This window comes from Xiphias gladius, chromosome 15 (genome assembly GCF_016859285.1).
Source record: "Xiphias gladius isolate SHS-SW01 ecotype Sanya breed wild chromosome 15, ASM1685928v1, whole genome shotgun sequence".
Taxonomy (NCBI): Eukaryota; Metazoa; Chordata; class Actinopteri; order Istiophoriformes; family Xiphiidae; genus Xiphias; species Xiphias gladius.
Window position 1 is genome coordinate 8,672,895 of NC_053414.1, and position 22,379 is coordinate 8,695,273.

General features: G+C 43.8%; 2 protein-coding genes across 5 annotated transcripts; both read left to right on the forward strand.

The window, feature by feature from the left end:
• The first annotated feature begins 479 nt into the window (after window positions 1-479).
• On the forward strand, window positions 480-12,701 carry si:ch211-14k19.8 (mucin-5AC). 3 transcript variants are annotated; one of them, XM_040145013.1, is made up of 12 exons: window positions 480-768; window positions 1,254-1,319; window positions 1,425-1,637; window positions 2,047-4,056; window positions 4,133-4,221; window positions 4,347-4,405; window positions 5,571-5,734; window positions 7,006-7,171; window positions 7,294-7,485; window positions 10,420-10,641; window positions 11,943-12,102; window positions 12,214-12,699. In XM_040145013.1, exons 1-12 carry the CDS (start codon window positions 726-728, stop codon window positions 12,286-12,288), a joined length of 3,459 nt encoding a protein of 1,152 aa, XP_040000947.1. In that variant the 5' UTR covers window positions 480-725; the 3' UTR covers window positions 12,289-12,699. The 3 variants fall into 3 exon arrangements, with proteins under 3 accessions (XP_040000947.1, XP_040000946.1, XP_040000948.1); XM_040145012.1 differs by having other exon boundaries at window positions 1,254-1,637; window positions 12,214-12,696; XM_040145014.1 differs by lacking the exon at window positions 2,047-4,056 and having other exon boundaries at window positions 1,254-1,637; window positions 12,214-12,701.
• Window positions 12,702-17,065: 4,364 nt separating this feature from the next.
• On the forward strand, window positions 17,066-21,207 carry actb1 (actin, beta 1). Of its 2 annotated transcripts, XM_040145015.1 has the most exons (7): window positions 17,066-17,198; window positions 18,296-18,421; window positions 18,534-18,773; window positions 19,340-19,586; window positions 19,674-19,865; window positions 20,066-20,247; window positions 20,497-21,207. In XM_040145015.1, exons 2-7 carry the CDS (start codon window positions 18,299-18,301, stop codon window positions 20,638-20,640), a joined length of 1,128 nt encoding a protein of 375 aa, XP_040000949.1. In that variant the 5' UTR covers window positions 17,066-17,198; window positions 18,296-18,298; the 3' UTR covers window positions 20,641-21,207. The 2 variants fall into 2 exon arrangements, with proteins under 2 accessions (XP_040000949.1, XP_040000950.1); XM_040145016.1 differs by lacking the exons at window positions 17,066-17,198; window positions 18,296-18,421 and adding an exon at window positions 18,926-18,972 and having other exon boundaries at window positions 18,727-18,773.
• Window positions 21,208-22,379: the final 1,172 nt, after the last annotated feature.

A 22,379-nucleotide genomic window follows, 5' to 3' on the forward strand; every position in this document is an offset into this window, starting at 1 on the left:
CAGTAATACCTCGGCGCCCTTGGTGTTTTCGGCTTGTTTTGGAGTAATTCTGCCCCCATGTGGCCAACAAAAAAAAACAACCCAAAAAAAAAGCCTGATACAGCTCTATAAATGATCTTACACTGTTAAAAGCGGTGGCCCACAACAAATGTTTGCCCCACAGCAAGTCAACCCGGCCACGTTGCCGTCTGACACGCAGTGGGGTGTAAATTGAAAAGCCCTAACGAAGCGCCCCCGCCTCCGTGTCCTCACGCCTCCTGCGGTCAAGTTGTTCCTGTGTGGCGTTTATGGAGCGCGTAAAAAGCCAGCTCCTGCAGCGACCGCCGGATTCCTCCCTCTCATCTTTGAAAATGCGGATGGATTCAAACAGACCGGAGGCCCGTGTGAAGCTCTCCCACCGCCGTCTCTCTCTCTCTCCCTCTCTCTCTCTGTCTGTCCATCCCATCCCACACAGCAGGACACGCCGTCCGACACACGTGTGTCTAATTTGGGCGGCTGTGCGGCGCAGCACCGCTGACAGCGCAGCGGTTTCCGCTACAAGGAAATGATGGAGAAGGAAAGTTTCTGACGCCTCTCCGCTTTGTTGGGAATGTCCAGGGGAAAACTGGAGATCATTTCACGCCTTTTTTGCGGACTGCTCGTCCTCACAGTAACGCAAGTCTGAAGAATCTGTATGGATTTGGGATTAAACGGGTCTCCGACACTGAAATGTCTCAGGATTGGAAATGCAGCTCCTCGCCTTTCTGTTGCTTTTTGTTATCACAAGAGGTAAAGAAATGTGCCCGTCACTGGACTCCGCTTGACAGCCTACACATTTTTATTTAATTGTTATTATTTGAATCTACTATAGATCTCATCATTTACTCCTTTTATTATCACTGAACTTTGTAGTGGACACATGTTTAGCTGAAACTGCTCTTTCACCATCTGCTGCTTTTCAGTAAAGTCATAATAGTGCTGCTCTGTTGTCAACATGAAGTCGGTAAGTGAGGGTTTCTGTATACAGAGTTGAGTTATGTGGTCAACTGAATGCCCCAGCCCAAAACCTTTTTTTTTTCTTTCTTTTTTTTTTTCATGCTTCAAAAATTCTTCAAAAGCAATTATGTCAAAATGAAAAAATACCCCTTTGGTCGAACCGTCCACAACTTGTGTCCACAAATGTCTCACTAGTTAAACTGGCTTTCGCTATAACATCACGCAGGAGATGTCAGGAGATTTATTCCTTTCACCAGCATGTTTTTCTCTTTCCTCAGATAAAACACTGGCCTCGTCGCACCGCCACTGTGGTGGAAATGTCAGCCTGGACCAAGAGCCCGCTGGTAACGTCAGTCTCACTTTACCTGGACCTTTTACTGACACCAACAGGACCCACTCCATGAACCACCAGTCTGACAAAACCTTCTCACTATGTACCTGGACGATAGATCTTCCCCTGGGTAGGACGGTACTTTTGAGGGTAGTGCGGTTGGAAAGTGGTTCGAGCATATCGGTGCGCTGCGTTCGGAATGAGGAAGGTCACGATCAGGTCCTGGAGAGCCCGGGGACGGCTGTGCTCTCCGGCTGCGACAGGAACAAAGCCGCCCTCACTTGGACGGCAGCAGGACACTCCTCAAATGCAATTCAGCTGTCCTATTACGGTGAGAAAGTTAATGCAGTTACCCAGTTTCATTTATTGCGTCGGTACGGTCCACTCCTGCACTTGCACGCTGATCACGAGACTTTGATCGAATAGTCTTAATAAGATTTGGGTCAGACTTGTTTTAGACCAGGGCTTTGCTTATGTTGTTGTCTTCTGGGTGAATATGTAAGAAGTGCTATGCTGAAGAAAAAAGATCTGTTTTACGGTAAAAGACCAATGCTGTGCCTGTGGAAACACACTGTGGGAATGTATTGTTCAAAATGTGCTGTGAGCTGTAAATCTGTCAGTCGGAAAGTTCTTATCACCCTCACTGCGGTGTGGCAGACAGAGAGGTGTTGTTGTGGTTTCCACTCTGCCTCTCCTCACTCTGTACCTCTCTGTTTTTGTGTTTGTTCCTGGGCATCCAGTCCAGGAAGATGAGAGGAATTCCTCAGAGGACTACACCAGCCCACATTCAGACACCGCACGTTGGTCGCAGACAGGAACCAGCTTCACAAGCACAGCTCCTGTTAGTCCAGAGTGGCTGAGAGGGACAGAGGGGGTCAAAGGTCGCCTCTACGAAGGTCTGGAGTGGAGCCCTGGGCTTCAGTCTGTGTCTGGTCCCTCTTCTCGGGACCAGGGGCCGCTGCACCCCACTTCACCCCTGCAGGGACTCACTGTGGCTGGAAGAGCCGATAGGGAAACTCTCGCGCTTCCTGAGGAAGCGACAAACAATGGAGCGGATACATCTGGAGCTGCTCACCTCACTGATGGTCCCATATCTGCCAGAGAGCAAACACGCCCATATTTTCAGCATACACTCCATACCGACACATCAAACACCGCAACCACAGAAACAAACTCGAGCGATGAGCTCCCTCAAACCCAGATGGCACTTACAGAATCAACGGCCGGTAGCTCCACCACCTTTCTTGGCACATACACATTCAAATATGCAATCAGTCACACATCTAAACACGGAGACAAACATACGCCCACACAGGCTCACCCCGCTCTGTCGAGCTCCAGTCTCCCGCCTCTCACCTCTTCTCCGCCCGAGCTACTTTCCCCGACAACCTGGGAGAGTGGTACCGTCCTAATCCCAGGTGGCGGAGCTGTTAGTGGGACACCTGGAGAGAAACAACCCCATTCCTGGAGGAGCCAGAGAAGCACAGACAGACTGAACTCTGATCTGACCTCCGCCATCACCTCTGACCCTTTAAAATCGCCCACCGAACTTCCGCAGGATGCCTCGAGCAGTGCACGCTCTGATACTGAACCCACCGAACCATCGACATCCTCACAGGCTCCCACCGAGTCTCGTCAGTCATCCATCACCCACATCGCAGAGCTTGACACTGCTGTTAGTACTGTGGCGGCAGGGTCATTTCATCCAAACGTAAGTCGGACGGACTCATTTGAATCTGCTGCATCAGATGTTTCCAGTCAAACTGCTGCGTTTGAGTCCTCTGATAAATTTGGCGACGCAGTAAAGCTTCGCACTCCCACTTCTTCCACACAGAGTCGAACAAACTCTCCACAGAGCACAGAGAGCCTCACACACTCTCCTTACACATCCTCTACATTCTCACAGACACAAACAACAACGGAAATTAAACACAGGAATTTCATCGATGCATACATGACTGCAACCACTATTCCCTCCTCGTCTGTCATCAGCACAGTTGAAGACCGCACTTCAGGTTTCACAGCTTCATCTTCCACGCCCAGAGCAGCGCTGACATCGGGAGATGTCGTCCAGAGCTCGGCTGGCACAGGAGCTACCACTGAAACTTATACACTGCGTCCCACTTACACAATCATACCTGAAAACTCACCCACAAATTCCCCGACTACGGTTCCTCCTTTGCCATTCAGTACATCTCTACACCAATCAGCACCTTCACACACACTCCAAACACACACTACGGTTCCTGGTAGTTCACACTTCACTCACACACAGATGTCCTCATCCTCCTCCATCACCGAGTCCACCATGCACGAAGCCTTTGCCGACCACAAACGTGTGCCTACACCCTCGCAAGCATCAACAATTAAATCTCCGCCTTCACGCGCACCTTTGCTGTCTTCCACCGACGTCCCTGCTACACATAATCGGCCCCACAGCTACGTCACTACTACGCATACGTCTCTGCTCTCACTCACATCTGCAAAGTCGGATTATGGACACGGAGATAGAGAAGTAGAAGTGGAGAAAGAGGATGAGTCCTGGCAGCGGTTTTCCAGCAGCGCAACCACGCGCGCTCCCACTTCTGGCGCACCACTGCCACATCCACCCTGGACAACCCCATATCCCAGTCAGGAGAACCCTATTGCTCTCACACCTTCTGCTTTAACCTCGGCACCCACCCGGAGCTCCACAACTAGTCAGACACCCAAGTTTTACATTGTGCCAGACCAGCCTGCAGCTGTTAGAGGTAATGTTTTTGTGTTTCCGTGTGTCATTAATGATCCAGGCCAGTTGTAATGGGATTGTTTGCTTGTTCTGTACAGTGGAGTTGATTGAGCTGCTGCTGCAGATAATTGTAGAAGAGTCCAGATCGGCTTTTACTGCTGGCCTGGAAGAAGACACGGCTGCCTGGGTGAGGGATTATGTAGACAAACACACTGGCATGCAGAAACACAATTGTAAACATGTCATTATATACTGTAATAGCTTTAGAGTTTTATGGAGTAATACAAAGTTCTTACTCCCTGTTTCTTTCAGATGGAGCCATACCTAGAGAAAGCCCCGGGGTTTAGCAGGCTGCTGGGAGTCTGGAGCAGGTGAGGTGGTGTAGAGTACACTTGGAGCTAAGCGGCAGTCAGTCCTAGTTTGTCTCTCGCATGTATTACCATTAAATTCAAGTCCCCAAACTCAGCATTAAAATATCTGAAAAATACATAACCAGCAATCTTGAAAAATCCAGAGGGTTGTTTAACAACATATACTGCTATTGTGAAGGTATTTCCAGAATCCTCGAAAACTCTTGTAACTATTGGCTGCTGCACGCTGAACAAAAATACTACAAACAAAAAAAATTACACCCTTGCTCTTATGTAGCCACGCAAAAAAGTGCCTGGCTCTGGGGTTGGCGATATTGGACAGACGGTCAGTCCACCACTTTGGTCCAGATGGAAATATCCCAACAAATACTAGATGGATTTCCATGAATTTAGTTACAGATATCCACGGTGCCAAGATGATGAATCCTAATGACTTTTGGTGATCCCCTGATTTGTCTGTGGTGCCACCACCCGGTCAAAGTTTTCACGCACTTTGTGTGATATCTCAACTTCTGTTAGATTGATTGGTACAGAATTTGGTGAAGATGCTCATGTGTTGCTTGGGATGAATAGTAATAACCTTGGTGATTCCCTTAACTTTTCATCTAGCATCTAACAGGTCAAAATTTTAATTTGTACAATATTTTGGTTTATGACCAAATACCTGAAAAACTAACAATATTCCCAGCAGTCTCAGCTGTACTTTGTGTTTATTGCTAATTAGCAAATGTTGCCATGCTAACACACTAAACTAAGATGGTGAACACAGTGAATATTATACTATTATAACATCTTATAACAACAACATTATACTTACTAAACAACAGCTTGTTAGAATTGTCTTTGAGACCAGTTAGCATGCTGATGTTAGCATTTAGCTCAAAGCATCTCTGTGCTTACATACAGCCTCAGAAAGCCGCCAGCATGGCTGTAGACTCTTAATATGTTTGTAAAACACTGGCAAAGCAAAGTCTTTGAGGATTCTGGAAATTCAGTGTTTTTCAAAGGTAGTGCCGGGTGCCAGGTATTTATTTTTTTGAATATTGGGTTGTTAGTTCAGTGACTGTAATAGTAGTACGTGAGGAGCAGGTACCGTGGCTAGGTAGCAGTGGGTGGTGTGAAGAACCGTGCAGAAGGTGGTTCTACTGTTCTGCTGTCCCTCCAGTGGCCATGCAGTGCAGAGTCTGGTTGAGTTTAGAACCAGCGGGGCTCTGCAGTGGCTCAGCGTGACAGGACCCACATCACTCTTGGAGCGAACAGGACTTGCTCAGGCTGTTCGCGAGGGGAGGGGATTCAGATCGTCCAGGATCACCAACATCACACTGGGAGGTGAGCCTGTGTTGAGATACTGCTAAGGGTTCTTAACTTTTGGGGTAACCTCGTGGCCAAGTGTTTAAGGGGAGCCCAGGCAGGGACCTTTTGCTGCCGTTATCCACCTCTGACTCCTGATTTCCTGCAGTCTCTCTACTGTCGACTTCCTAATGAACTCACAAAAATTACTTAAACTGCCAGGTTTGCGGTCAGTGGCCACATTTACCTGAGAGGGAATTCCCTTCTTGACCTACTTACTTAATAAACCCAGTTACAGACAGCGTTGTGTAAAATTCGTAACTCAGTTAGATTGACTCAGTTAAACTCGTAATCCAATTATGAGAAATCTGATTAATGCGCTTGGTTTACTCTGATGAGGAATAAAGTGACCTTAGTTGGTCATATTCTTTACTGTTTGCTGGTGGAAAGATAAGGTTGAAAGGCATATTGTGTTGGTAGATAGGGATACTGCGTTGCAGTGTTTCAAATAAAACAGGTTAAACGAAAGCCGCCCAACTAAACATACTCTCTAAATTACACTAAATAGACTTCCAAAACCTACAGTATATATTTCTTATTTTATTTGCCAATTTCGGGGAACACATCCGCCATCATCTGCGAGGTGTTTCAGCTATTGTTTTAACATTGACATGCAAGCAGACACATTGAAAAGATAATGCTGATAATACTATGTTTTTTTACAGTCAACCCACCCACTGAGAAAAAAAAACAAACCAACAAAAGATTTATTCTACGAACAAGTATTTCCTCTGTAGCCAAAGCCTGATATATCAACCAATGTTATTCCTCTGTGCCACGGAGCTCCATTGTTGTCCAGCTATTGAAAACACATTAATGAGTCACACTGTTGCGCTGGGTGACAGTACTATTAATGAACATGGCCTCTGAAGTTTATTTTAAGTCAGTTCCACCTAAAGCGTCCTGCTGCCGTGAATACTTACCAGTGCACCAAATGTGTATTAATCCTCAGCTGAAAATAGTCCCCAACAAACGCACTATTTATTCCTGTTCGAGTAACGTTGGCTAAAAACTACAGTGCCCAGTTGTCTCTGGACATTACCTTTATTTTAAAAAAGAACAAACTATATATTTGTGTCCTGTTTTTTTTTAAAGATTTACATCTTCAGTTGGTACGAACGGGCAGTCCCGCAGACAGGGAAGGGAATTCACAAACACAGTACAGGTCTTGGTCTTTTTGTGGGATTTGTCAACAGTGATAAAAATGTAGAATGACACCAACCTTATCCTTGAACACATCCTCCCTCCAGGTCTGCAGGGTGATGTGTGTGACTGGCTACTGCAGTGCCCAGCAGGCTACAAATGTCTGTCCCATCCTGGCACGGCAAACTATAGCTGTTTCTCGGTCTGTCGCTCTGACTACTGCCACAACCACGGCATCTGTACGCACCATCCAGGCCAACTTCCAGTTTGCCGGTGAGAACACACACACACACACACACACACAGAGGCACACATGCTTGTATGCCAATTACGTGTCTCTTTGTCCATCCAAGACATTTTTTGTGAATTTAAGTGTCTTTATGTTTGTGTATTAGCTGCCTTGTAGGAGAGGACTTCTGGTACATGGGTCAGAGGTGTGACGTGAGGATGACTCGAGCGCGGCTCGTCGGCGCATGTCTTGCGATCTTACTCGTCATTGTGACAGTCATCGGCATTTTGGCCTTTGTGGCAGTGCGACGCTACCGAGCCATTCTGATCCAGGCCAAAGTAGATCAGACTCGCAGCAGGTACGCACTTACTGATGAATACACATATATAATCACTGCTCACAACATACAACTTGTAATACAAATATTAATATACACAAAGCACAGTAATATAACATGCAGGATTTCTGTAGGGTTCACCTGGTTAAATTTAATACATTTTAATACATTTTTATAATTAAATAAAATGCAATTTAATACCCGTTCCACTGTAATACTGGCAAGAAAGTATGATGAAAAACCAAAAGGGATGATATGTTGTGCATAATGTACTGTTACAACAATCCCACTTTTAGTTCACAGCTGCATAACAATTCCCAACAGACCACAATCTAATACAAAAACATTTTATAGCTGGCATTACTGTCAGCAGGCAAGAAAAAAATATCTAAGGCTTTTATGAATTAACTTTACGACTTTTTAAATATCTTCTAAGGCCTTTTTTTCGAGGACAAATTGAATTCTTTGCTTTTTAAGGCTTTTCAAGACCTGCAAAATCCCTGTACATGAAACGTAATGATTTAAAACAATTGGAGGTTTAGAGGACGATCTAGTTAGATCAGTCTCGACATATACTGAAAATTAGTAAAATGGTAGCCTGGGTTTTTGTGCGTAGTGAGCAGTGCAATGAGCCTCTGGTCGGACCTTTTTTAAATATCAATATAAAGCACATGTTAACACACATATATATGGTAAACATAATAAGGAATTTGACTAAACATGATTCCAAAGGACTGATTATTTTGGTGGGAGATCACGTGTTGTAATCTTTGAAGGGAAAAAACGCTGAGGTCGGGCATAACTGCACGTACAGTAAATGTAATTATAGTAATGTCCACTAGGTGTCATAGACTGGCTGCCGAAACACAGACTGAGGATGAGGGCTGTGCTGTAGACCGTAGACCGACTCTAAATATCCACCCTCCAGACTTGAAAGCAGCCCTCACGGACCTCAGTCATACGCGCTCCGAGCCGTTCACTGTCATCCCACCAAGTCTGTTATGGCGCTGGGCCACAGGGGGGATAAAATGTGTTAGACAGGACTTCAGATCTCACTCACTTAAATGGTGATGAATCAAAATGTCTCTTATCCACTGCAAATTACTTTTGTGAGCCCTTTTTAAAAGGTTGGGCCAGTCCATACCAACTCATCAGCACCTCCCAATTAATGTCAGCGATTTTCTCTGAAAAAAATCATGTTTTTGAAGGTTTGGCCGTCAGAGCTAAATTTCATCATTTTTGATGAAGCGATTCTTTGTATGTGTATTTTAAGCAATGGGTTATTTTCTCACCGGATGGGGTTGAAATTTGAACTGAACATCCAAGAAATCCAGAGTATAATTTGCAACATGTGTTCATGTATAATAGTTGTTGCTGAACGTTTATATGATTATATGATTACTGTAAATTATTGTAATATACAAAGAATTGCAAAAATAATGAAATTTAGCTCAGAGGGCCAAACTTTCAAAATTCACAACTAAAAAAGTGTTTGGAGTACAGCTGTAGGATTTTGCAAGGTCCCGTGAATTTAATAGAAGTTTTCACAAGAATGTTTTTGAGAAAGTCCATGACATGAACTGGGAAAAGTTGTGAATTCTGGGTGAGTTGGCATGGAATGACCCATTGGCAAAAAGATAAACCCCATTACACCAGTAAGCTTGTACATCAAAAATAAAGATTATGGCTTATAAATTGTGTGCAGCTTACATTATTTAACTGGTTGTTCTGCAATATTATCGTTGTTATCATTAATTTCCTGTCACACCCATGTTGCTATGAACGATGGATAATTTTTCTAAGCAAAGTCTGGAGAAATCTACACTCCAAGCGGACTCTGGAAGTCCGCTAAAAGTCCGCTTGAGGACCCGTGTGGACTTAATGAATTGTGGATTTGGACAGCCCTCGGCAAATGCGTTGGATTGCAGACAATTGGATTCAGCCTCTTAAAGGTGCACTAGCCAAGATTTTTGTGTTAAAACACTTGTCATCTGAACCTAAATTGCAGAGTGGGACTGCAACAGGGAAGAGTTTATCCACCTGAACTGAGAAGCTTTCATCCTATTTCCTAAATTAAACTTGAATATTGGGTACGGACACAGACAGACCAAGTTCACACAGGAAGTGTTAAGTCTGCAGATCTCTCGGGATTTTCCACACACAACAGTGTCTAGTGTTTACTCAGAATGGTGCGTAAAACAAAAAACATCCGGTGAGCAACAGTTCTGCGGGCAGACACACCTTGTTGATGAGACAAGTCAGATAATGGCCAGACTGGTTGGAGCAGATTGTGGAAGGCTACAGTAACAGGGATAACCGCACTTTACAACTGTGGTGAGCAGAAAAGCATCTCAGAATGCACAACACGTGAAACCTTGAGGCGGATTGGGCACAAAAGCAGAAGACCGCGCCGTGTCAGCCAAGAGCAGAAATCTGAGGCAGACAGAAAAAAACAAAATCAAATCAATATTTGTTGTGACCGCCCTATGCCTTATAAAACAACACCATTTCTCCTCAGTACACTTGCACCTGGCAGGTCGGTCGTTCCAAGCATCTTGGAGAACAGTTCCACAGTTCTCCTGTGGATTTAGGCTGTGTCAGTGTCTTGTGTCTCTTCATGTAATCCCAGGCTGACTCCATGGTGTGGAGATCCGGGCTCTGTGGGGGCCAGAACCATCTGTAGCAGGACTCCTTGTTCTTCTTGTCACTAAAGACCGTTCTTTATGACTCTGGCTGTATGTTTGGGACTATGTTTGGGACTGATCAGATGTCTCCCTGACGGTATTGCTTGATGGATAAGAATTTAAACATCTACAAGCTTTGCACAGTACTGTATATATAAACAATTTTAATGCCAGTAATTCTAACTATAACCTAGGTCCAACTGAAGCAGATACAACAAATATTGTGTCCCGTGACTATTGAACTTCTCATTATGATTTGTTGTGTGTGCAGTTATCGCAGGTTCAACCATTTTGATGAGCTGTCGGGTCGGTTCTGGCTGCGTTCGTGGGCGGGATCGGCAGACTCGATGGACAATCCTGCGTTTACGCGCTCCGATGAGTTACTGCACCTGCGGGCGCTCGACCGCCCCTGCTGCTACCACGACGACACGCTGTCCCTGGCCTCCACCTGCCCCAGCCACGGAACACACGTCAATACAATCTACCCACACAGGTACACGCACATCCGGTGTTACACTTGAAATTGTCAGTGTGCTTCACGGCATCACAATGTTTCAATATTCTGCAGTATTTCTGCAGATGCTGGAAATGATTAAGAATGCAATTATACCATTGCTTCCAAGAAAATGTTAATTTGGAGTCTGTTGAGCAGCCAAGTAGAAATTAGTTCAATAGACATATGCACACAAAATTTTGAATTTTTATGTCACTCAAACAAAAATAAAAAAACTGATCACACTTTTTAAATCATATAGGTCGACTTAAATCATTTTACTTAATGTATATAAGGACAGAAATTCAACAGAACTTACTTTAAACCTGCATTAAGTTGTTTTTTTGGCCACTTGTGGCAGGGAAACAAGTAAACACGACATTGACATTTTAGCAAATGTAAAGTTTTTAATTCTAAATGGGTTAGCAAGCATTTGCTTATTAAAAATCCAGCAGAGACGGAGCATTATTAGTATTCATTTGAAGTCATGTGGGGCCAAGTGACAAATGTAAATCGGCTCTCATTTTAGCTCTCTTGTGGTCTTGTCTAACTCCCGGGGGAAATGTTTGGCTTTGTAGCTGCTAAATTGCTCCACTATCTTCACCATCTAGATGTTAACTTTGTCTCTCCAGTTAGAGCTGGGCCGGTACAGTACAGTGGGTTTATCGCTGCTTTTCTGCTAAACAGCAGCCCGTGTCTGGAACCAATGCCGATAAGAGCAGTAAGACTGAACCCAAAACAGTACAGTTGCTGGCCAGGAAATGAAAACCATAATCTGAAAGATGCTAAAAGGGCCTGTAGAGTTCAGTGGAGTGATAATTCCTTGGGGTTTTTCCATTGTCTCCAGTCCCTATCATGTTACACATTCATTTCATCCACTGTTGCTATGAAATATTGATTAGAGCAGTTTTAACTATAGGATTGAGAACTTTATTCAAATCAATGCAAATCAAACAAGTAAATGGGTAAAACAAAAATAAAAGTTTAACACATTCCAAAAACTAAATTAATGCAATAGTGACATTATAAGTCAATTGATTGATAGGTATTGCCAGTGGAATATTGTAAAAATATTGACCACTAATCATTCTCCTAAACTTCTTGTAAAATACAGTGAATCACACAGTAAAACCCAATAATTAAGGAGTAAAACTGCATGCTTTGTCCTCTCCTAATCTTTATCTTAAACTATTACTTCAAAATGTAAATATATGTCTATAAGCATTTACACTCATTCAGACATAGGGTTACACGGGCATTGTGTGTCTAACTAGTCCTTTGGCTCTCTGTATTACTTGTAGCTCTCAGTATGGTTGGAGGGGAAGTGAAATGAGTATGGGGGATGGTGTGTTGGACTCGGGTAAGGCCAGTGACCTCTCAGTCTGTAGCTGGCCTGTGGAACCCATTCAGTGGACTCCATTCCCGCTTCTGCAGCAACTGGCTTCCCACAGGACACCCACAGTGAGTGTTTGATTATGTGTGCCTGTGTGCGTGTATGTGTGTGTTTGAAAGAGATGTTTCTGTTTTTTGTTTTTTTTTATGTGATCGTGTGTTGTTCCCGTGTGAAACCAGGTGAGGGTTTCAAGGCCACGGTCCTACTGTGAAGGCATGGAGCTGGTAGACCTGGGGAAGAGCTGGACTGCTTGACACACGTAAAGAAGAATCAAATCTGTTCCGACACTGGTATTTTCAGCTCATTTTTTGCATTCTATGGCTTTTTGTTAATAAAAATTGTGAAACAATAAGTGTAAATGTGTAAAAGCATATGTGTTTTTTGTTAAATTGTTGCTACATTTTCCCATTTGAATCTGTTTCTGATGCTCATACTAATAGGATGTAGGATAAACGGTAAAGACTTAAAAACAAAGAGGTTGTCTAAAAGTCCATGGCTCAGAATCCTATATAATTCTTGAATAAATGTGAGTCTTACTCAGGAGATGATTACATTTACTCTATTTTTTGCTTTTTGCAGTTAAACAAATGTAAGTCCTTGTGCATTTCAACATACTGAGCTTTCCAGTCTCAGAGGTAATCTCTTAGCAAGGAGAGTTTATTTGTATACATAAAGGTTAAAGTGCTGGACATGATACATTAAAACATTTTGCATAAGCCGTTAAAAGATTTGTAGATTTCCCAATATGTCAAAGAATTCCTGTAAGATTCAATCAAATGCAGCAACATAACAAGTAATGTAAATATCTTTAACCTGGATTCAAAGGTAGTCAAAGTTTGGGCAAGAATAGAATACAATAGAATAGAAGCAGTTCATTAAAACATACACACAGCACAAAACAACACGGACAGTGTGCAATGTGCAAAATTGAAGGAAACACCTTAACGATCCTATAATCAATATTTTTATAATAACAATGCGACTGTGTGTAATGTCAAAGGGGTCACTTGTAATGATGGAGCCCTCATAATTATCACCTGACTTCCAGCTCATTGTTTTGGTTTTTCAGCCCCCAACTTTATTGTTCTGGCTCACTCTCACCACTCCTGTAGAGTTGTTTTTTTGGCTGCAGCAGGCAGCTGTTTTCAGCAAAAAAGCTCTACAAAGCCACTGGACCCTACCTGCCCAGCAGCACACAGCCAACAAACAAATTAGCGACTAGCTGGTGAACATAGTGGCGCATTTAGCAGCTAAAGAGCCAGAAATTTCCCTCATTCGTAAATATATCGGCAGCCAGAAACATGTATCCAAATGAATGCTAATGTTGTTCCATATCTCCTAGGTGTGTAAATAAACAACTCTTTCCTAACAAGTTCACCATGTCATATCAAGTGACCAAAAAAGCAAGATAAAAATTTGATTGTCTCAGAATTGTGCAAGGTAATTGCCTGTGGGATTAATGTCTCTCTATCCTTCCAAAATATCCTCTAGCAGATATCTTCTTACCAGACTCCCAGGAGCCCCAGAAGCCCCAGGTTGTTGCTTGTATCTAATTTAATTAATCTCAGATTCGTTTAGGAATTTACACAGTACAACACGGTGCAAGCAAGTTGTGTCCTGCATGATTAGTCTTTCTAATCCTTTGGGCCTGCCTTAGAAATGAGCCCGGTGCCAAAATCTAAATAAGACTTTATTGACGGTTCTAAGAAATAAGTTCTCCTTTTCCGTGTTTAGTTATGACTCTGGAAAGGGTCACAGACAGGTTTTAGACAAGTCAATAATTTATTTGGACCTAGACCATAGAAAAGTAGTAATTTTAACTCTATTGTGAAACACACAGTGCAAGGACCTGAGAAATGTTTTGATGTGTTCGCGTGTGAGTTTTATCTTGAGTATCTTGTAATATTACATTTCTAACAGTATTTCACATAGGTTGTTCCTCTCTCTTTCTCAATTGAGCACACACACACACATACACGAGCCACACCTCCTCTCGATGTTGTGTATGAAGCTCCGCTGGAATGTGATGCCATAAATGACTGAGAAAGACTGGTAGAGAGTGAAACAGGCAGATATGTACACTGACCTCGTGTTGCACTCCTATAATTGTCCCTATCCTGGGAAACTGAATCCGGGAGTGATTGATTCGGGGGAGAGAGGAAATGTGGCATATAAAGGAAGCTAGTGAATGTGTTTAAAAGAGAGAGAGAGTGAGAGAGAGCTAGAGATAGGGAGAGGGATGAGTGAAAAGTTGACAGAAGCTACCTGCCTGCTTCTTCCATATACGGTCTTAGTCAGAGCCGAGAGCCAGGCCTGTGAGTTTCTCTGACTGTGCGAGTGAGCAATGCAGGGAGGGAGTGCGTACATGTGTGTGCGTGTGTGTTGTAATTCATGCTTGAGTCATGCATGCTGCCGAGTTTTGAAAATGACTTGAGAAATGGCAAGAGGGTCCAGAGGAGACAATGAGAAATTATTGCCAGGGGGGGGTGTTAAAAGTTTTCAAAAAGAAGAAATAAATCTAAAAAATAAATCTGTGAATATGGGTGACGAACACAGAAATCAAGGTGAAAAGCAACATTCATGCACGCGCACGTACACACACATACACATACACGAGCCACACCTCCTCTCGATGTTGTGTATGAAGCTCCGCTGGAATGTGATGCCATAAATGACTGAGAAAGACTGGTAGAGAGTGAAACAGGCAGATATGTACACTGACCTCGTGTTGCACTCCTATAATTGTCCCTATCCTGGGAAACTGAATCCGGGAGTGATTGATTCGGGGGAGAGAGGAAATGTGGCATATAAAGGAAGCTAGTGAATGTGTTTAAAAGAGAGAGAGAGTGAGAGAGAGCTAGAGATAGGGAGAGGGATGAGTGAAAAGTTGACAGAAGCTACCTGCCTGCTTCTTCCATATACGGTCTTAGTCAGAGCCGAGAGCCAGGCCTGTGAGTTTCTCTGACTGTGCGAGTGAGCAATGCAGGGAGGGAGTGCGTACATGTGTGTGCGTGTGTGTTGTAATTCATGCTTGAGTCATGCATGCTGCCGAGTTTTGAAAATTACTTGAGAAATGGCAAGAGTGTCAAGAGGAGACAATGAGAAATTATTGCCGGGGGGGTGTTAAAAGTTTTCAGAAAGAAGAAATAAATCTAAAAAATAAATCTGTGAATATGGGTGACGAACACAGAAATCAAGGTGAAAAGCAACATTCATGCACGCGCACGTACACACACACACAAACACACACACGCCTTAAAAAGGGAGATTCATTCATTTCCTCAGACTGGTCACATGACCTGAGCAGTGCATTCTTCCCCCCATGTGACTTGCACGAATATCTCCTTATATGGACGTCATCCAAAGGAACTCTTAAAGGGATGGTTGTCCTTCCCTGGGTCTAAACTTGGTGTGTGTGTGTGTGTGTGTGTGTGTGTGTGTGTTTAGTGTCCATCTAAAGCAGGGTAATGCCAGTCTGACAAGCCAATTCCCTGATCAGCTCATTTCATGTTGTCCTTAGCTGCTCTGTACCTGATGGCATATGGCCATATATGTGTGTGTGTGTGTGTGTGTGTGTGTTTGCAGGTCTGTGTGGTCACTTCCTGCGTGCATCTGCAGAAGTGAAGCTCTATGGAACCTACTTCCTGTCTCTTTTGGTGAGCCGGCTCCCATATATCCTTATTAGGAACACATAGAGCCAGTGAGAATTCCTAGTGTACGTTTATGAGTCTTTGTCCGGTGCCCTTATTGAGTTAAAACAGCACCCCGACCCACCCACTTAGTCTCTGGTCCATTTGTAAGATGAGCTTTGCACGAAGATTTCCAAGTGTGTGTTCATGAAAATGAAGGTAACATCTCAACAAATATTTCAGGTTGGAGAAGCACAATGAGTTAAGTTGTGAAACATCTGGGTGTGTGCATGTACAGGTGTGTACACGCATATCCTAGTGATGACAGTTGTGAAAAACAATTTCATAACAGGCCCTCGAGTTTCATGTGACACAATACATGTTCTGGAAATTACACACTTGCCTGTTACATCTCACTGAGGGCAAGCAAGGTTAATATGCGCCCTCCACCTACTTAAAACATGATCAGACAAGTGAGGAGTGATAAGAGATTTACCCCCTCCCGAGTGTTTGCTTGTAAACATACCTCAGCTTGAACACATGTATCACTGTCACTTTACTCTGCAAGGGTGTGTGTGTGTGTGTGTGTGTGCGTGTGTGTGCGTGTGTGCGCGCGCGTTTTGTGTGTGTGAAACACACTGGTATGCCAAAGCCAGACGTGTCATTTGGGGTGTTAACAGTGCTGTCAGTGACCCTGAGATTGTGACAACCCCATGTTCTGGCACCACTATACACTAGCATCTGTGATGAATGAGAAAATTGTGCCTTTGCAACAAATGCATTAGCAGTCCTCAGTGCAATCTAGTTCTGGATTCCCCTTTTGTCCTTCAGTTAAACTGGATGAATTATAGATCCGTTTGTCAATGCTCTGGACGTAGATATTTCTCCTACGCACAAAGATGGAACAGAAGGACAATGGCATGGGTTAATTTAATCAAATGTGGTTAAGAGTTTGTGTAATCGTGATACTATGTAGGCCCCTTCCCTGTTTGAATGATGTCAGGGATTAAAACTAAGACGAATTAAATCAAAATTAGCTCAATGTAGCAATACCCAAAAAATAAAAGCATGTATTTTAAGTCTGCTGCTTACTCAAGGACCATGTTGTGTGTTTTACTGCAAAAGTTCTGCGATTTGTTGCCCATATGCGTGTCACACTTGTATATCCTCGCCGTTGCGGTCATAAATAGTGATGAAAAAGAGGTGTGATGAAGTTTTATGCAGCCCTGAACACGGCCACATTGATTATATTTGATAGTATATGGGTTAGTGTTCATGTCGCCTGTCCTCCCCGTCTTGTCAGAAGCGCAGAAACCGTTATCTGCATGGGCCACACCCAGTGGATGCGGCAGGACCAATCAGAGGGCGCCGTGCGGAAAGTTCTCCTTTTATGGAGAGGGGCTGCAGCACGAGCTCCGATAAAATCCTGCAAACCTACTGGCTTTCGTTGCAGTCAAGTTCAGACACTAAATCCTACCGGAGTCTAGCGCTCAGACCATAGTCCTCTCCTAAGGCGATTACCCTCCCTCACACAGGTAAGACAACTGCTGGAATGAGGCTCAAAGTTGGGGTTTTTTTGGGAAGGAGGGGTGATATTTTATATACATTTCTTGTATGTTTATATGTTAAGTGAGCAAGCTGAATTTAGCCCGCTGGTTAAGTTACGATGTGGGGTTTTCTGTGCGACTCCCCCCAAGTTGAAGTAGCCGTTGGAACTTAAATTCACTCCGTCATTTTTTTTTTTTTTTATGGTCTATCTTCTTCTTTTTCCGCTCAGGCATCCGACCGTTGCCACTTGAGAGGCAGCTGCCACTGAGGCTTAAGAGTAACTAGATATGGGGCTGGCAGGCCGTCGTTTTACATTTAACGGCTAGTGTCGAAATGACCCGGCTGCCCCGTGCTGTCAACGCTTCGTCGGTTGCACGAGTCGAACTGCGTCGAAAAAGCCCGACCCTCGCGAGCTTACATGTAAGCAGCTGCCTTGGCACGGTCGCCGGGTCCGGAGACTCCGATTTCACAGCCGAGGAAGATTATAGCAGATTAGACGGATTGAATTTTAAGAGACTTAACTAAAACTGTAGGTAGAAGTGTAAAAAAAATTTGGTTGCTGAGACATTAGAGCTCTGCAGTATTTTGACAGTCTAACGGGTCTCAGTCAGAAGCGTTTTTGTTTTTTCTCCCCATAACCTTGTAATTGTGGTGGTCACGACATAATTATGCACCTGATGACTGGCACGGGATGCAAGTCCGTTCACTTCGACTGTTAAAACCCGCTGTCCTTTTAAAGTATACGTTGGCGACATGCGGAGGGGTTAATTCGGTTATGATGAGCCCGGTGAAGGGAGTGGCCGGCTCTCTCGGTGTCATTTGAGGTTTGGCGACACACGGGGCGGCTTCACTGGCCGGGCCGCCGCCGTCTCTAAGCTGCTCTCACTTTTGCCTTATATGGCCATGGCGAGACCGAGGGAGAAAACCGCCTGTGTTTCTCTGGAACCTGCGCCACTGCGACATCCAGCGTCTAGTCTCCATAATGACATGGATTTAACCGCGCTGATGCTTTGCCAGATGTAACGCATAACTGTCACACTGCATCGATTTTAAACACTCTCTCTCTCCCTCTCCATCTATCTAGAAAATGGAAGACGAAATTGCCGCCCTCGTTGTTGACAACGGATCTGGTATGTGCAAAGCTGGCTTTGCAGGAGATGATGCTCCACGTGCTGTGTTCCCTTCCATTGTTGGACGTCCCAGGCATCAGGTATACAGCTTCCCCCAATCACATTATATAAATCCTAAACCGTGAATAACCTAGAATTTTGTACATGGCAGTTTTGATTTTGAATTTGTAACCACACTCCTTTCCTTCCCAGGGTGTGATGGTTGGTATGGGCCAGAAAGACAGCTATGTTGGTGACGAGGCACAGAGCAAAAGGGGAATCCTGACCCTGAAGTACCCCATTGAGCACGGTATTGTCACCAACTGGGATGACATGGAGAAGATCTGGCATCACACCTTCTACAATGAGCTGAGGGTTGCCCCTGAGGAGCACCCAGTCCTGCTCACAGAGGCCCCCCTGAACCCCAAGGCCAACAGGGAAAAGATGACCCAGGTAACATTGAACGACACGCTGACAAATCCCCCTCAGTCAGAAAACCTACTCCGCTCACCTGCAGGGCCCAACAACAGGGAACTGTCTTTCCACTCAGGCATTTTTTTTTTTTCTCTTCTCAATCTATTTCCTCCTGCTCCTTCAATCTCCAGGTTTCTTCTGTCCTGAGCTGATCTTTTCATCTCTGCGGCTGCTTCAGGTCTCTATCTCTGCACTGTGATGCATCAGGAATGACTAGTTGCACCATGGTCACTGCTGTTGTCAAATTAGCCTTGTGTTTAGACTTGCTAAAGTAAATGACAAGCATCTAACTGCACTGGTGACTGCATGATGCAACGGATGGTAGAGCAGGTTGCCGTACTACATCTTGTACAGTCAACATGACCAAACTAAAGTACAGATTATTGTATTGCCTGGTTTTTAGTATGGTGCCTATACTCAAAACGAAACAGGCCAGCGTGCTGTGCTTTTTCTTGATCTGACTGTACTAACCCTCACAAGCTTACTTCAGGTTACTTTGACTCACTGATTCAGTGACTCATCTCTTGTCTCCCTCTCCCCTCCAGATCATGTTTGAGACCTTCAACACCCCTGCCATGTATGTGGCCATCCAGGCTGTGCTGTCCCTGTACGCCTCCGGTCGTACCACTGGTATTGTCATGGACTCTGGTGATGGCGTGACCCACACAGTGCCCATCTATGAGGGCTACGCTCTGCCCCACGCCATCCTCAGGTTGGACCTGGCTGGCAGGGACCTCACGGACTACCTCATGAAGATCCTGACTGAGAGGGGCTACAGCTTCACCACCACAGGTGTGTAGCACACTAACTTAAAAACAAGTGGATATCTGAAGCAAGGGATGAACAAAAAATATGACAATGTCTTTTCCCCTCTCTCAGCTGAGCGTGAGATTGTGCGTGATATTAAGGAGAAGCTGTGTTACGTTGCACTGGACTTCGAGCAGGAAATGGGAACTGCTGCCTCCTCTTCATCCCTGGAGAAGAGCTATGAGCTGCCTGACGGACAGGTCATCACAATCGGAAATGAGAGGTTCCGTTGCCCTGAGTCCCTCTTCCAGCCCTCTTTCCTTGGTAAGTAACATCTTTAGAAACACCGTTTTTAAGGCCACTTATACTTATTCTAAATACAATTCATTGATTAGAGTTTAATAAGAAAAAGGGAGTTAAATTGTTGGGAAGCATAATAGTTATAATGGCAGAGTTTTATAAACTTGATCAAAATATATAGAACACAGTGACTGACTTTTTGACCTTGCAACCTCTTTTCACAGGTATGGAGTCTTGTGGTATCCATGAAACTACCTTCAACAGCATCATGAAGTGTGATGTGGACATCCGTAAGGACCTGTACGCCAACACTGTGCTGTCTGGAGGTACCACCATGTACCCTGGCATTGCTGACCGTATGCAGAAGGAAATCACTGCCCTGGCACCCACCACCATGAAGATCAAGGTAAAACTCATCACGCACTTCCCTCCTCCCTGAGGCAATGATACAATTTGTTCCAGAAAGCTCTTTACCTCTACTGCCACTCAGTGGACAAACACTGTTAGTGCAGTATTCAATCTCACCTGCTTGCCTTTTGCCTTCTACTTTATATAAATGTTGACTTGACGTACTTGCAGGAAGTGCAATTACAAACAGAGGTGAATGTATTCTGGTAATTTTAACACTTTCTTTTTTTTCATGTTCCTCCCCCAGATCATTGCTCCCCCAGAGAGGAAGTACTCTGTATGGATTGGAGGCTCCATCCTGGCTTCCCTGTCCACCTTCCAGCAGATGTGGATCAGCAAGCAGGAGTATGATGAGTCCGGCCCCAGCATCGTCCACAGGAAGTGCTTCTAAACAGACTGTCAGTCCCCTCCCCCAAAACACACACTGCTACAAATCCAAACGACTGGCTCTGCATACACGCCTACACCAACACACTGGTGTATGCTGAGCTCACAACACCTCTTCCCATTTCCCTCATCACTATGGCTATGGCACCATGCCCCCTGATGGGGAGAAACTCTGCTGGAAGTACAGAGCGTCCCAGGCGGTGTGAATGTGAGGAACATGATGTCCATTGTTGTGTTTGTGTAGGTCATTCCAGATGTCTTTGTTCACCACCTTATTTGCCTCTATGAAGGTTTGTTCTCTGGTGGGCCCACTGCCCAACAGACCTGTAGTATTGCTTAATATGTAAATTATGTAATCTGAAACTTGTTTGTTTTTTTTGTTTTTTGTTTTTTCTTTTTTTTTCTTTTTTTGTACTTTCAGCCTTAAACGATACTTGGTCCAGTTTGTTTTTGTCATTATGCAAAAGACAAAGCTTCTACCTTGTATGGAGGTGTATGCAGGTTTGTGCTTGGGGCTTAAAGCCCCTGGTGTACACAACAACCCAATAAAGCGCACATGTCTGAGATTCCAGTCTGACTACTTGGTCTTTATTTATCTTGACACACAATCAAAGGAACTTCATTTTGTTATTGTATCCAACTGAACTTTAATGTTTAATAAAGGTTAGACAGGGTGCATATTAATAGGCTTGGAAAAATCACATTCAAGTAAAGCTCCAGGAGTAGTAATGTGTGTGGGTGGAGTGTTTTTTTTTTTTTTTCCCTCCTCCTCCATGGTAGACTGTTTCACATGTTGCAGTAGGTGACGTTTTACTAACGGCTGAATTCATTTAGCTGCTTCAGTTTCAGAGTCTTGGTACTGTGCATGCTGGGACAAGGGAATAGAATGGAGCCATTTCTTAATGTTGAACACCTGTACTTTTACTACTGTGTCAAGTCAATCTGCTGTTTGAAAAAAAAAAAGGGCCTCTAATGAGCATGAATCTAACATGTACTGTATCATGTAATTTAAAGGCAATCTCAGCCATGCATTGTCAAACTACTGTAAACTGCTACTGAATTCTGCAATTTCCTCAATGGATTTCTTCAGTGATGTAATGAACTTATGAAACTATTAAAAATCCAGGATTCTACTGCAAAAGTATTTTCTGAAGTTTTTAATGTTTTGAATTTTTTTTTTTTTTTTTTTTTTTGGTGTCTATAAAAGTTGTCACCACTGGAAACGATCAACTGACATAAATCAGCCTGATCGTTCTTACAGGAGTGAAATGGCAAACGTTTTACAGCCACCTGAAGTGTCCTACTCTAAACACAGACTCTGGAGTGTCACATCACTATGAAAGTTTTCGTTATAGTGCCATCATGTGGATAGATAAATTAATGTGCGGAAATTCTTAATCAGCATTATGAATTTTTAATTTGTATCAGTAATGTTGTAGACCGGCTACTTACAACATGGTTTCACAAATGGTTGTAAAATTGAAAAAATAATGGATCACAACTCTATTTCATTAAAACGTCACATTTATTATTTTTGTGGTTTGAACAATTCACGATTGTTATTTTTTTTTTTATCTTTATGGCTCCCCCTGTTTATGTGGTCACTCGGAACACTTACTGCTCATTACATACTATACAATTTCTATTTTCCCAAGAATAAATATCCATCACAGATTTTGTGAACAAATGAAAGCGGGGGTCATTCTGTCATCATCACATATTGGCTGATATTTTATTATTTTT